Here is a 16,943-nt window from a genome sequence, read left to right as displayed (position 1 = left end):
GCTACTTTAAAATAATTATAGTCAAATATTTGAGAAATTTAATTAAAGTTCATATTAATGTTGTAAATAGAGATATTAATATATCGCTATAATAAATTAAAAAAAAAAAGTTATTGCTGAAATAAGTTCATTTATATTTTATTGTGACAAAACTCTTGAAACTCATTATTGTAAAAGAAAAATTTACAATATTGTAGATTACAATACCGTGGATCGGATGTAATATGCACTTTTGAAGTGTATTTAGTGATTTACAAAGTTGTACTCTTCCTTCTATGGCTTCTTGCCTTCTTCTATATATATACTTCTAACAGAGCATAATGTATAACTGTGTAAAGTTCATGATATTATAAAATTTCTTTAATTTGGTCATGTATGTACCGTGGTATGTTTGCACTATACTTTGACATTCTTGATTAAATTTATGAAATTTTTTTACTGTGACTAATGTCACATTCTTGATTATTGTGGCTAATGGCACATTTTCCCTTTAGTACATGTCATTATAGTGAATTCTCCTATAAGATTATCTCATAGTATTAGGACTCTACTAGTAGTATTAGACTAGATCTCTATTATATTAGTAGTATTAGACTAGATCTCTATTTCATATCTTTATATACTTTGTATCCGCTGCTCTTGATCAATACACAGAAAATATATTCTCATCTGGTATTAGCTAGGTTTTCTCCCATGAAAAACGTCGGTGTTAATAACGGCTCTGTTCTTGGTTCCTCTGAACGGACCGTTACCGAGATTCCTTCATTGCCTGCGAGTGGTAGCCTTTCATCGGCTCACCACTTCGTTTCCTTAAAGTTGACCTCCCGGAACTATCTGTTCTGGCGAACTCAGATGTTTCCGTTTCTTGAAGGCCAAGGGCTTCTAGGGCTTGTTGATGGTACTACGCCCTTTTTGACGGAGTCACCGGCGCTGGCGTCGACCGCGGACAGTGCTCCGACGGTGGCTTCCGATCTCCCGACGCTGCAGCTCGCATGGCGTCGGCAAGACAAAGCCATCCTCTCCATGCTCATCTCTTCCTTGTCCGAGGAGACCCTTCGTTTCGCCGTCGGCAAGGGTACTTCTCGGCAGCTTTGGCAGGTGATCGAACAAACCCTAGGATCGTCCACTCGCTCTCGCGCTCTCTGGCTGCTCGGCGAACTACAAGGGCTCTGCCAAGGTGACTCCTCCATATCTGATTACCTTGGTCGCGCTAAGATGTTGATGGATGAATTGGCTCTCGCCGGTCATCACGTTGAGTTGGATGATTAGAATCTGTACGTGTTTCGTGGTTTGCGCCCGGAGTTCCGATCGTTGGTGGCAACCCTAGCCCGTGGTGCTCCCGTTCCCCTCCCAGAGGTTGCGAATTTTCTGGTTTCGCAGGAGTGGATCTGTTCGGAAGACAGCGCGGCTCTCGGCGCACCGACGGCCTTGGCCGTAAGCCGTGGGGGTCACGGCGGCCGCGGCAGGGGGCGCGGTGGTCGTGGTCGAGGGCGGTCCAACTCAGGCCCTCGGTGTCAGATTTGCAATAAGCAAGAGCATATAGCTACGGCGTGTTGGCGTCGTTTCACTCCTGATCCAGATCCTCAGGCGAATGTTGTCGTTTCTAGTGTTGATGGTTCTATGGACGACTCTCATAAGTGGTTCCCCGACACTAGTGCCACAAATCATGCTACCCCTGATCCCACCTTATTGACGCCCTCTACTACATATGATGGTCTGGAGACACTTCGGGTCGGCAATGGTACAGGTTTGCCTATTGTTACTGTTGGTTCTACTTCGTTAGCCACTAATTCTAGGTCGTTTCGTATGTTTGATGTCTTGCATGTTCTTGGTTTATCTTCTTCATTATTATCTGTTTAGCGTTTTGCTAAAGAAAATAATGTCCTTTTTGAGTTTCACCCTTCGTGTTTCTTTGTGAAGGACATTCAAACCAGGAACACTCTTTTTAAGGGGCATGCGTCCGGGGGTTTATATGCCTGGCCTGCCTCGCGTCCGGCTCCCGCTGCTTTCGTTGCTGCATAGTTTTCTTTCGTTTGGCATATGCGGCTTGGGCATCCACACTCTCGGGTCCTGCGTCAAGTTTTAGCCTCTTCTAGTCTTAGTTCGTTTAATTCCAGTGATCTGCCCAATATTTGTTCCTCTTGTCAATTAGGCAAGTCGTCTCGTTTTCCTTTATCGCGTGTTGAATGTACTAGTTCGCATCCTTTAGAATTAATATATTCAGATATTTGGGACCCTAAGCCGATACTTTCTGTAAATGGCTTTAAATATTTTGTATTATTTGTTGATGATTACACTCGTTACGTGTGGTATTATCCTATGCGAGCTAAGTTTGATTTATATGCGATATTTGATAAGCTTCGGTCACTTGTTGAACGTTCCTTCTCTCGTAAAATTCTGTCTTTTCAGTCTGATTTAGGGGGAGAATACAAAAAGCTTGGTTCGACTATCGCGTCATTGGGTATTCGTCACAGGCAATCATGTGCGTATACTCATGAATAAAACAGCAGAGTAGAACGCAAGCATAGCCATGTTGTCGAAACGGGACTGGCGCTAATGGCCCAATCCTTTGTTCCGTCTTGTTTCTGGGATTATGCCTTCGAAACTGCTGTGTATCTTATCAATAAAATGCCCACTCGTGTCTTTCTGATAAGTTTCCTCACTAGCTCTTGCATCGGTCTCCGCCCTCTTACTCATACTTACGGGTTTTTAGGTGTTTGTGTTTTCCTAATCTGCGGCCCTATAATCGCAACAAACTGCAGTTTCGGTCGTCTCCTTGTGTCTTTCTAGGATATCTTCCGTCTTTTCGTGGCTATTGTTGTTTAGACACTAACACTAAAAAGGTTTTTATCTGTCGCCATGTGCAATTCGTTGAGACTGTCTTTCCTTTTGTTGCTTCTGTTGATTCACAGGTACCCGCACCACGCCCGGAGCCATGAGGGATTGCAGCAGTTGTGCCTCCTGGTGAGCCGAGTGCTGTCTCGGCCTTTGACCCTCATGCCGTGCCCATAACCAGACCCGAGCCACGCCGTCAGCAGCCCGTTTCTGGAGTCATCCATGACCGAGTCCGAGCGGACAGTCACGGACCAGCCACCAGCTCGGCCGAGGGGCCGACCCCGTGGTCGATCTCGTCCCGCGCCCTCGCCCGTTCGGTCTCATACGATGAATACGCGGAGCTCGGGACCGCATGACCATGTTGCTCTATCTACTGATGTCACTACTGAGCCTACATGTTTTACTCAAGCGGTCAAATTTCCCGAATGGCGGGATGCAATGGATTTGGAATTTAATGCCTTGGTGCACAACAATACATGACGGCTTGTTCCTTTTAAATCAGGTATGAATGTGGTTGGATGTAAGTGGGTGTTTAGAAGCAAGAGGAAAGCTTATGGTTCGATTGAGCATTACAAGGCTCGTTTGGTTGCCAAGGATTCAATCAGGTTGCTAGTGAGGATTTCTTTGAGACCTTTAATCCCGTGGTTAAACCGACTACTGTACGTTTTCTTTTATCTTTAGTTATTTCTCGTGGATGGACTATTCGACAGTTGGACATACACAATGCTTTCCTAAATGACAATCTCGCTGAGACGGTTTATATGCGCCAGCCCCCTGCAGGCTATGAAGACAAAACGATGCCCGGGCACGTTTGTCTCCTTCAACGTTCTTTATATGGGCTTAAGCAAGCTCCTCGTGCTTGTTTCACTCGTTTGCATGATTTTCTGGTTTCTGTTGGTTTCTCACCATCCAAGACGGATGTCTCTTTATTTATATATTCACATGGCAATACTCGTCTATATTTTCTGGTTTATGTGGATGATATTTTGGTTATGGGTTCTGATTCGGCTCATGTGACTGCTCTTATTGACAAGTTGGCTCTTGAGTTTAAAGTTCGTGATATGGGTGTGCCCTCATTTTTTCTGGGTATTGAGACCGTTTTGTTGTCTGATGGCATACTTCTGTCTCAACAACTGTACATGAAGGATATTCTAAAACGAGCAGGTATGGTTGATTGCAAGCCCGTAGCCACTCCGATTTCAACCATGAAGGCCGAGACTGATGTCGTGGTACCATACGCTGATCCCACTCAGTATCGAAGCTTTGCAGGTGCTCTGCAATATCTTATGGTAACTCGGCCTGATCTTTCCTATGCAGTCAATCATTTGTGTCAGCACATGCACTCTCCCTCTACTGCGGATTGTGAGGCTCTCAAGAGGGTGTTACGGTATGTAAATGGGACACTACATCTTGGTCTTAAGATTGCTTCTTCTCCTTCTCTGGATATTCATGCATATTCTGATTCGAATTGGGCTAGCAATCCTGATGATCGCAAATCTACTAGTGGTTTTGCTGTGTTTTTGGGGACCAATCTTGTTTCATGGGTTTGTCGAAAACAACGTACTGTGGCTCGTTCATCAACTGAGGCTGAATACAAAGGACTGGCTGATGTCTCTACAGAGGTTACTTGGCTTGTCTCTTTGATGAAGGAAATCGGGTTTGCGCCGCCTTCTGTGCCCAAACTCTGGTGTGATAATCTGGGAGCTACTTATCTGTGTGCTAATCCGGTGTTTCATGCTCGCACCAAGCACATTGATATTGACTACAACTTTGTTCGTGATAAAGTCGCAAAGACGGAATTGCAAGTCAATTTTATTTCTACCAAAGATCAGATAGCGGATATTTTTACTAAGTCTCTTTCGTCTGTGCGTTTTAATTTACTCCGTTGCAAGCTCAATGTTTTGGCTGCCCAGCCTTGTGCTTGAGGGGGAGTATTAGGATTCTAATAGTAGTATTAGACTAGATCTCTATTATATTAGTAGTATTAGACTAGATCTCTATTTCATGTCTTTATATACTTTGTATCCGGCTGCTTTTGATCAATACACAGAAAATATATTCTCATCCATAGATCTTCAGAGAGATCAAATTCTTTATAAATATTACACTTCTCGTATAAATATTACATTTCTCGCATAAATAATTCTCCAACTCTTAATATTAAATTTTGATTTAAAAATATCATATTTTCGTAGTAATTATTATATTTTCTCTTATAAGTAAGAATTAAACAATTTATCTATAAATAATATTACATTTGATTATTTTCAAAAAAAAAAATATTACATTTGACTTTTGTAACAAACAATTTATTTCTGATTAATATTACATTTTTCAGCATAAAGTATTACATCTTTACATTTTCATCATGATCCAACTCATTTCACATATAAAAATTCGTGACACGATCTCACAGAAGAATCACTCGTACATTACATATTACAAACTGCTAAATAGAATTCATCCAATACCACATAATTTTTTTTTATCAAATTTGGTTAATTAAAAAAATAATAAAAATAGAACTAGCAATTTAAAATTTTGAGATGCAATATTAATTCATTCTTTGAAATTTACATAAATGCATAATCATTTACAAATTCTTCATAAATGCAATAATATAGAGAGAGAAAATGCTCTCCTCATCATCATCGCTGGAAACCAGACAAAGACCACAGGATGTTCAAGAACTCCTTGAACGAAAAGGGACATAAATTATGTTAGTTAGAAAGAAAATTAATATTAATAATTGGGTGAAAATAAAAAATGATCCATAACTGATTAAAATGGAAAAGAAAATGTTCAGATAATTGGATTTTAATTTTTCACAATAATATTGCACAGTATAATACATCAAATCACAATTATGTCATAAATCTTTCATAATTTTAAACAATGGAACGGAAATTAAAAATGGAACGGAAATATTTCAATAATAATATACTACATCATCATCAAGTAAAGATAAATTAAAAATGAAAAGAAAATATTTCAATAATAATATTTTACATCATCAATAGTAAAGACATATTTTAAACAATAGTAAAGGTAAATTAAAAATGCAACGAAAATTAAAACTGAAACAAAAATATTTAAATAATAATATTCTACATCATCAATTAAAAATGGGACGAAATTGGGTAAAAATATCACTACATCTGATATTCTAATTGGCTAATTGACTAATGAGTTAATTCCAGCAATGGTCCCTCGAGTATGATGATTTTTTAAATTTGGTCCCCGTCTTTTCATTTGGACAATTTAACCACCCGTCTATTAAATTCTTTCCAATTGAGGTCCTTCCGTCAAATGGGTGTTATGTCAGCGTCAATTTCAGGGGCATTTTGGTACATTTACTTGATATGCGTATTTGTACTCTTTAATACGTGAAATATACGCGAATAAATACTCATCAAAGCCCTTAGAAGTCATTCATCGTCTCCCTTAGAGGTCTGACTACATCTTCCTCATCGAAGCCCTAGAAGTCTGAATTGATCTTCCTCATCGAAGCCCTTGAAGTCGGAATTCATCTTCCTCATCGAAGCCCTAGAAGTCCGAATTATCTTTCTCATCGAAGCCCTCATCCGAATTCATCTTCCTCCTCCGAATTCATCTTCCTCATTAAAGCCCAACTCTGAATTCAACTTCCTCTTCCTTCCAGCGAATTAGCAGCGAGATGGATAGAAGATATAGCAGCGAGAACTCTTCATCTTCAAGAATGCAGGAATACATATATGGTGAGTTGGTTTCCATTCCAAATTGTGAGTGTGGGCAACGTCTGAAGCTTCAAACATCATGGACGAATGATAATCCCGGTAGAAGATATTGGCAATGTTCTATTGAAAATGTGAGTGCTTTCATTATAGTTAATGGTTCTTTTTGCAGTTGAAACAAAAAAAAAAAATTTGAGTGTGAATGTATTGTTTTTTCTTCGAGCAATACATTCTGTCAAGTATTATTTGAAGGCACAATGTCTGTTAAGTAAGGCAAATGAATTCAAAATGATATGTAATTATTGGCTTTTGGTGCAGGGAGGTCAAAGGTGTGGTTTTGTTAGATGGCATGATCCTCCAATGTGCACAAGGTCAAGAAGAATTATTCCTGGTTTATTGAGAAGGATCAATCGAGATGAAGAAGAGATTGCACTGCTAAAAATGAGGCTACAAACTAATGTTGTTGTCAAAAGAAACAAATGTGGACATGGCAAGGGTATTAGGATATGTGTAGTTATAGCAGTATGCATTGTGTTATTTGCAGTTATAGTTGTGAACGTAACTAGAGGAAAAAATAACCTTATGTTAAGTAGTAGTTATGCTTATTGAAGAATTGTATTTGTAATTTGACAATTGTGAGTCTAAGCACAATGCAATCAAAATTGAGTTATGGTTTTTTGTATTAAATTGCTTCTGACAATGCATAATGCATACCATATTTGCACACTGCATACTGCGATCTGAAGGCCAAATACCATTTATAACAAAAATATCATATAAATATAATCATTACAAATGTATTTCAAAACATAGTAGATAGATCCCATTACATATCTAAAGGTCTGTAGACCCCAAAACACATCATAATTGGCATATAAATCCCATTACAGATCAAAAGGCAATTATCTAAGCCAACATTAACACATGCCAAATAGTGACCTAACAATTCATAAAAGTCACTAATCCAAAAAAGCAGTAACTAGTAGTTCCCTTAATCCAAAGTGATTGGATCTTTGTCATTCCCATAGAATTTAGACTTGAATGTGGTTGATGATCTTGTACGATGCTTCTTGATTGGTAATTTCTTCCGAGTAGACTTGGTTCCATCACTTTGACATTTTCTTTTTCCTGTTACTTGGTGGTTTGCATCAATTTTATTGTGTTGTTGATATGCACATAGTAATAGATTAGATGAAATTATAAGGTGTGTTTTGACATTATAAGTGCACTGAATGGACTGGTTGTATAACTTACAAGGCACATTTGCTTGCATTGATTCTCCCACAACAGTGACTGGAATGGACAGACTGGAACTTAGTGAAGGCCCTACAATACATAAGAGTCAAATATTTGCATTTAGATGGCACATGGATAAGCAGTATAACATACCTCTAACAATGTCCTCTGCCTCAATTTGGATTTGGTGCCATTGCTCATCCAATATCTCATCTGGAATCTCCCATTGAGTCTCTTGAATTTCAGGTTGAGTAATTACATCAGGTTGGACTTCAGGCTGAGCAGCTTCATGGATTTGGGAATGAGCAGCATCATGGACTTCAGGCTGAGCAGCAACTTCATTTGTAACAGCAACATGTACTCCTTTTGTTGACCTACAACTTGATTTTCTTCTTTTGACCTGCAAATTCATTATGTTATTTAACACAACAAGTTTAGACAAATTTAAAGTCAAATGTGAAAGTATCTAACCTGATTGGCAAGCCTGGCAACTGGGTATTTTGGACACTTTCTTTGGTTATGACCCAATTCCTTGCATTTGGTGCAATGTAAAGTAACAAGGCTCCTAGACAAATACTGCCCACATTTACTTATCTCTCCTGCAGACTTCATCCTCAACTTTCTAGGCCTTCCAGGCCTTGCAAATTACAGTGGTGGCAAAGGAGGTGGTCTACTTGTTGCAGGCCACTCTTCATGACCAGACATTGGTTTTATACATCCATCATATGTTTGGCAGTAAGTGGATATTGAGTAGCAAGGATCCACATAATGCCAAATAGGTCCTTTCCCATTTTTCATCCATATTGCACACACATCATGGGGGCAAGGGATTCCAGTTAGGTCCCATCTCCTACAGGAACAAGATCTTCTACCTAGATCAACAGTATACTGCCCGGTATGTGTCCCAATTACCTGAAACAACATGGGAGCACACTGATAGCCAATCATTCCACCTGCAGCTTAACTTAATGTCATCAATTTTTTTCACAATAGTTGGACAGAGTAATCCAGTCCATTCAGCAGCTTTAGTCCTTGACTCAAATAGCCTTAGCATGATCTTTTTCCTAATTATCTCCAAGCAATTAATAACAGGACTTTTCCTTGCTGTCAAGATCATTGCATTGAATGATTCTGAGATCTTATTCACTAGGATGTCACAATTGGCAGCTGTAGTGAAGTGGGATCTTGACCACTCAGATGGGTGCTTATCACCAAGCCAAACATAAGCATTTTCATCCAATTTTCTTAACTCAAGTAGTGCTGTTGAAAAGTTATTCACAATAATGGCTCTTGCTGCTTTCCACAAGGCATCCTTTATAGCATTAGCAGTGAAACCAGCCACCCTCATGTTATTGTGCAAGTGTCTGACACAAAATCTATGCCTAACTCCTTGTAAGGTACTTTCACAAGCTTGTATGAGACCCTTTTTGCTTGTCTGACATTAGTGTGTACTCACTCTGTACTAAGGGACCAAGCTTCAAGTCTTTCTTTAGAAACTGTAGAAACCAAGTCCAAGAGTCTTTGTTCTCACCTTCTACAACTGCATAGGCAATTGGGAATAAACTTTCATTTGCATCTATTCCAACTGCTGTCAACAATTGTCCTCCAGTTTTACACTTCAAGTGACACCCATCTAGGTCAATGATTTTCCTGCAGTGCTTAAATCCTTCCCTTGTAGCTTCCCAACAGATATACATCCTTAAAAATCTCTCTTTTCTATTTTCTTTAAGGTCACTCACCTTCACTTCACAAGTACAGTTTGGATTAGTTCTTTTTATTTCCAAGACATAGTTCCAAATCTTATTGAAGTAATCTTCTGCTTCATGTTTAATTTCACCTTTTGCTTTCACTAAAGCCCTCCATGCTTGCTTCTTACTCAGAATGTAATGGCCATCGGTTAGGACTTTTTCTAAAAATGAATTAGTTTTCCATTCCAAATTTCCTCTAATTTGCTGTTTCCATCTCTTAGCAACAATAGAGGAATTGACCATTGAATTATTCTGAGTCCTTACACAGCCATCATGTTTGTCCTTCACCACTGATACCCTCCAACATTTATCATCTTTATTAAACCTAAGGGTAACCTGCCAAGGACAGCTTTCATGCTTGCACTTCACCACACATCTAACTTTGTCATTTTTGTGATATTTCATTTCCTTCCCCTCCTTGATTGCATAATTTGTTATAGCTTCACTAAACTCCCCTTTATCTTCAAAGGTCAGTCCCAATTCAAATTTAGGACAAGTACGTTCAGATTCTTTCAAAAACTTTTGCCATTTGATCCCTATACCCTCACCATCACTGCCTACCATGTTCCCTTCATCAGAGTAGTTGACAATATCATCTACTGGTGGGGGTTGTATGGGTTGTGGGAGTTGGGGTTTTACATTGTAACACCCCAGATTTTCAAGACTTTTAAAACTTATATAATAAATGTAGAATCTCATTAAATCTCAAAATACGATACAATGAGTACGGGGTGCTATGCCACACCTGAGCTGGAGAACTCGGGTGCACAGGCTAACTAACTAATATCCTTAATAAAGGGAATGCATAACATGGCACGCAGGCCGAAAGGAAAACTATCTACGTCTATACTCCAGGGTTCTAGCGCGCTCCAGTGTCTACTCTTCCGTGCCTGAAAGCCAAATATATCTGTTCAGCGAGAGATGCTGGTAACCCACTCCAACGCGTTGAAATACAATACATATAGATATATACATAGATATACGGAAAAACCATTTCGAAGCATGAAGATATATCCTGAGAGACTCTAGATTTCAAATCAGGGAATAGACTCGACAGATAGGGGTAATCACAACTAACAGGCATAACCAAGCGTAGACAATTTACAAGCATGCGATAGATAAACACAACCAATAATCATAAGCAAGCATATACAGTTTACTAGCATGTATCCTATGGTCACGTTTTCATAACAGTCATAACATCAATCCTCCTGATCTCGTCACGTAACACACTTTGTTGGCGCCACAGGACCAATCGCATGCCCATACATGAGGGTCAGCGCATATAGCTCTGACACGGCCCCGCAGCACCCTGCCCCGTATCGCAACACGGAGGGGTCGATCGCAATCGACCGATGAACCGCAGCTCATCATAGTTTGATCGCAACCAAACAGTGGACCGCAGCCCAAGAGTATGTCATTTGACCGCAGCCAGGAAAATGAACCGCAGCTCATGTAGAACGTTTGATCGCAACCAAACGATGGACCGCAGCCCTATATAATATTTATATACCTGACCGATCGCAACCGGCCTGGTTAACAGTCAGTATGGTTCTCAACCCATCCAACTGCCCGTATAACCAATTTGATCGCAACCAAATTGGGGTAACATGCACACATAACACATAGCAAGTACATGCAGCTCACATTAGCACATTGGGAAGGGGGAAGAAATCATATAACGAAACCTATGCGTGGTCATCCACATACTAAGAATAATCCTAAGGGGTTCATACTTCTCATACCTAGGTCAACGGGATACCGATTCACTAGCATGCAATATATATATATAAGACTTATTCAACCTACGAATGGTACCCGAACATCAAACTAGACATAGGCACGATGGACGGAGTCCGTTGGGACGCCACGGGGGTCGGGGGAACATCAAACGGGGAAGCCGGAAACCCGAGGTAGGGTATTTTCCAGCGGTTAGCCGGTGGGTGAGGGTTCACCCGTCGGCTGCCCGCCGGTGGCGTGACTCCAGGCAGCGGGTGCCCGGCGGGCAGCTGCCCGCTGCCGGCGTTGCCCAAATGGGCCGCGGTTAGGTGGCGGGTCCCCTACCCCCACCTACCCCCCACTGACTCTTTTTCACCAAAAACGCCCCGGGAACCTTTGTGGAACCTGAAACCATGCTTAGACACTTTCAAACGCAATTGATAACACACGTAGACAATTAACGGATCAAAATCAAGAAACATATGGCACCAATCCTATCGTGCTTTTCTAAACATAATTAACACCCAAACATGTGAATTCCCACCCAATACACCAAGAATAATACCACACGAATTTCACGATACAACTTAGGGTTCTAATCACTTTTAAATTAACAAGAACACAATTCATCCTTTAATATCAAGATTCGGTAGGAATATCACGTAAACATCAAGGACATCATACAATTATCAAGAACATCATATAATCATAAAGAACACCATATAATCATCAAGAACCTCTCAAGATCACCCATGGAATCACAATGCCAATTATCAAGATCAATATAACGAATCATCAATCACACATGAATATGGGGGAAATCCTAAGAGGGGAATCATAGCTATGAAAATAGGTTTTGTTGAGACATGGGTTACCTCTTAGCCTTATTTAATTCCTTGGCTATGAAGGGTCTTTCTTTAAGCTTCCTTCTTTCTTGATATCTCCTAAGGGAGTTCTTGGAACTCTTTGGGTGGTGAGAGATTATTGTGGTGGGGGTTCTAGGTGTCCCTTATGTCCCCTATTTATATACCTAGGATTCCTAATTAAGGTCTAATACTGTGGGCTTACTAATTCTATTCCTTTTAGGGCTAGGGTTAGGTTTTAGGGGTGGGGGGGCCACGGACTATGGTGGGCCTCTTCTAAATTATTTATTGTAATTCAATCCTATTTTTAGGTAATTGATTAAATGATTTAATTGGTTTTAGGGGTCGTAACACAGGGTGTTACATACATCACCTAAGCCTCCAAACTCTGCAGTAATATCTATATTCTTGACAAATTTTTCATCATCATGCACACTTATATCCTCTAACTCATCTGAATTGTATTCCTCATCAGTACAATCCAATTCATCCCCACTGCCACACCACTCAGACCCACTGCCATCATACTCCTCTTCATTTGCACTGCCAACATCTGCATCATCACCAATCCCTCCTTTTACCATCCAGATTTCTAAGACCTTAGGACTACAACATTTGTTAAGTAAATTCCAACACTCAAAGTCTTTAACCAATTCTTGCAACCCCATCTCTGTGGCCATGAAGTACCTCAAAGTATCATCCATTGCATAACCAATCTCCCCAACCTTCTCCTTTAAACAAATTAACCCCCACTCATCTTCTACCATATCATTAAATACACTAACACTGCCTCCTAAATATTTAGCTGGTAAATCTTGACTTATCATTCCTCCATGTCTTAGTTTAAGAGTAAAAATCCCTGAAATCAATGATTCAAATTTCCAATGCACTTTAGACAACATATAATGGTCCACTGTAATGCACACAACATGGAAGTCCACTTTACACTACTTTATAGTAAATGCTTTAGAAAATAACAACAACTATGGTCCCCAACATGTGCATAATCAGACCAACATTGGTCCACACACCATTTTCAACCACAAAAATGTCCCCACATGTACCTATGGTCCCCACATGTACCTATGCTAAGCACAATATACAACAGACAACACAGAAATTATATACTAAACAACACAACACAGACATTCGGACCCACATGTACCATTTCGTTCTCCTACACCATAAAAACAAGTCGGGGAACCAAACTTACCTGCTGGAGCAGAGTTGCAACCAACGCTAGCTTGCTTCCCTCTCGATTCCATCAATGTTCTTCGTTCGTTCTCTCTCAAGCTTCAACGCTAGACTGCGATTATGGTTTAAGATGGGGAAATTTGGGGATTTTCATTACCTAGCTTGCTTCCTTCCTTCTCAGCTACTGCGATTAGGGTTGGGCAAATCAAAATGATTTTATAGAATAAATTGGGTATTTCAGAGCATCTCAGCGACTGCGTATAAGATGGGTATTTTTTTATTTTATTTCACGTATTAAAGGGTACAAATATGCATATCAAGTAAATGTACCAAAATGCCCCTGAAATTGACGCTAACATAACACCCATTTGACGGAATGACCTCAATTGGAAAGAATTTAATAGACGGGTGGTTAAATTGTCCAAATTAAAAGACGGGGACCAAATCTGGAAAATCATCATACTCGGGGGACCATTGCTGGAATTAACTCTTGACTAATTGACTGAAAATAAAAAAGAATAATTGGCTGAAATTCTGAAAATGAATATGATATTACTAATTGACAGAAAATATAAAAGGAAATGAATATTAATAGTTGACTGCAAATAAAAAAAATGATCCATAATTTACTAATATGAAAAATAAATGTTTAGATCATTGCATTTTTATTAAAAATAGAACATAAAATAAAATTGGACGGCAATATTTCAATAATAATATTCTACATCATAAATAGTAAATACATATTTTAAACAATAGTACATGTAAATTAAAAATGGAACAGAAATATTTCAATAATAATATTACACATCATCAATTAAAAATGGAACGGAAATTAGGTAAAAATAACAGTGCATATGATATTATAATTGACTAATTGACTAAAAATAAAAAAGAATAATTGGTTGAAAATGAATCTGATATTACTAATCGACTTAAAATATAAAAAGATCGCTAATTGAGCAATATTCTACCATTATATATTTTCACCCGAGTCACCCATCTTGGTGGACTGATGGTGTTAGCTCTAAACGATGATGGACAAGATTGTGTTGCTACTACCAATGTCGTCTACAAAGAGGTTTCAATAATCACTACTGGAAATTATGAAATTTCCGACCATCTGAAATTGATCTTAAATCAAGTTGAAACCAAAAAGTGGTCGGAAATAGCAACAAAGATTTTTCCGAATACCAAAAGTGGTCGGAACAAGGTTTTCGACTTGATTTAAGATCACTTTCAGGTGGTCAGAAATTTCATAATTTTCAGTAGTGAATGTGTAAATTCAATAATTGATATTATGTTTATTTAAATGACGAAAGTGCTATATATCTAAACAAAAAAAAAATATAATTATCTTCCATACAAATGAATTAAGATAGTAATTCACTCTAGAGAACGAGCGCATTTGCCTAATTTATAAAAAAAATACTAAACAATGATAAATAAAATCTCCAAAGTTACAGCATCGCATGCATATATTTACACATTAGTTATTAATTTGAATAACTATTGCTTAAATTCAAGCAATGATAACATCAAAACACATAAATGATCCAAACTACATATTCAATTGCACTATATAATATTTGATATTCTAATTTAAATAATTAAATATCGATCTAAATATTCTTAATATATTACAACAAATTCATTTAGTGCATCGCACGAGCGAAAATACTAGTTTACTTAAATGCATAATCATTTACAAATTCTTCAAATTTAATAACAACTTTAAAGAAGCGAAGAAAAGCAATAATTTAGAGAGAGAAAAATACTCTCATCATCATCATCGCTGGAAACCAGGTAAAGACCGTCGGAAGTTTAAGAACTCCTTTAACGATCCACTAAGAAATCCAAACTCCATGCTTCATCTCCGAAGGCCTCCGATACTGTTTCCTTACCGGAGATGGTCCCAGAAACTCCCATGCCCGAGTTAGGCGACACTACAAGAAAAATGCACATAGACAACACTAGAAAGACAACAGTTTTTAAGAAAAGTGTTGTCTTTTGTATAAAAGACAACAGTTTGGTCCAAAACCGTTGTCTTTGATGCAACACTTTTGTCAAAGACAACGGTTTTTACTTAACCGTTGTTATAAGTGTGTTGTCTTTGTGCATTTTGTAAAAAGACAACACCACAACGACAACAGTTTTTTAAAACCGTTGTCTATGTGCGTTTTTTTTTTTTTAAAGACAACGGTTTTTTTAACCGTTGTCGTTGGCGTGTTGTCTTTAAGCGCACTAGAATACACAACACTAGAAAGACAACGGTTGTTTAAAACCGTTGTCTTTGTGCACTCTTTTAAAAAAAAAAAAGACAACGGTTTTATTTAACCGTTGTCGTTGGTGTGTTGTCTTTAAGCGCACTAGAATACACAACACTACAAAGACAACGGTTGCTTAAAACCGTTGTCTTTGCGCATTATTATTTTATAAAAGACAACAGTTTTATTTAACCGTTGTCATTTATGTGTTGTCTTTAATAGCACTTGAATACACAACACTACAACGACAACGGTTTTATATAACCGTTGTCGTTGCGCGTTCTTTATTTGTTTAAGACAACGGCTTTATTTAACCGTTGTCTTTGGTATGTTGTCTTTAAGCGTATTTGAATACACAACACTAATCGTCAAAAAAAAAAAAGAATACACAACACTACAAAGACAACGGTTATAAAAAACCGTTGTCTTTGATTATTTTATAAAATAAAAACAAGGATGTTAACAACAAGAGTCAAACCTTTAACCTCAAACATAATGATTAAAGTTTAACCAACTAAGCAACACAAACTCTTATGTGTCAAAGTGCAACAACTGATATATAACTGGGTTGCTTCTATGTTGTCTGTGAAAACCAAGACAACGATTTTATAAAATAAGTTAAGGATGCCTCTAAGAAGAATAGAACCCAATACTTCTAACACAATCTAACATAACAAACTAAGCTAAACCCACCAAGTGACACCAACACTTATGTATTTAAGTGCAACATCTAAGGTAATAAAACTATTATTTTCTTACTTCCCGTTCTGCACCAATATACGCGGTACACCCCGAGTAATAAAGTTACTATTTTCTTACCTCGCGTTCTGTACCTATATACCCGGTACTATTTTGGGTCTAGCGCCCCGGATAATAAAATTATAAAGTTAATATTTTCTTACCCCGTTCTATACTTATATACCCCGTTTAGGTGGACCCGGTCCCTATAAAACCATGAATATACTTATTTAATTTGAAAAAAAAACGAAAGTTTATTATAAAATTAAAATAAAATTTCGTTATTTTCCTAATTATATTAGTACATAGTATATAGTATATGTTTCCTCCAAAAAAAAAAACTAAATAAATAAAAAAAACCTCACAGTACACTTAGCGAATTTTTTTTTTATTTCCCTCTCAAACAAAAATTTTTGTTCCCTCCCATTATCCTGCCGGCTTATAAATGCCAAAATCAACTTTTGGTGTTAAGTGCCAAAATCCTGCCGGCTTATAAATACTCAATTACAAAGATTTGATCTTTTTCATGGAAATATGGCAGAATATAGAAACAAGTCAACCAACTTTGGTATAGAGCATATTTGACTTGATAGTATTTGCATACAGTTAAAGAGCTAATTAGGATTCTCA

At 38.2% G+C, this 16,943-nt stretch overlaps 1 protein-coding gene across 1 annotated transcript; it reads right to left on the bottom strand.

Annotated features, from left to right (window-relative positions):
- Positions 1-9,187: 9,187 nt before the first annotated feature.
- Positions 9,188-10,096, bottom strand: LOC109176844. Its single transcript, XM_019326241.1, has one exon. It carries the CDS (start codon positions 10,094-10,096, stop codon positions 9,188-9,190), a length of 909 nt encoding a protein of 302 aa, XP_019181786.1.
- Positions 10,097-16,943: the final 6,847 nt, after the last annotated feature.

Source organism: Ipomoea nil, unplaced genomic scaffold (assembly GCF_001879475.1).
Source record: "Ipomoea nil cultivar Tokyo-kokei standard unplaced genomic scaffold, Asagao_1.1 scaffold0761, whole genome shotgun sequence".
Classification (NCBI taxonomy): domain Eukaryota; kingdom Viridiplantae; phylum Streptophyta; class Magnoliopsida; order Solanales; family Convolvulaceae; genus Ipomoea; species Ipomoea nil.
The sequence above is the reverse complement of the archived record's forward strand: the minus strand, read 5'-3'. Positions and strand labels throughout refer to the sequence as shown.

Excerpts from the sequence above, each read along its gene's own strand:
- LOC109176844 (XM_019326241.1), bottom strand. The coding sequence starts at position 10,096 with ATGGTAGGCAGTGATGGTGAGGGTATAGGGATCAAATGGCAAAAGTTT.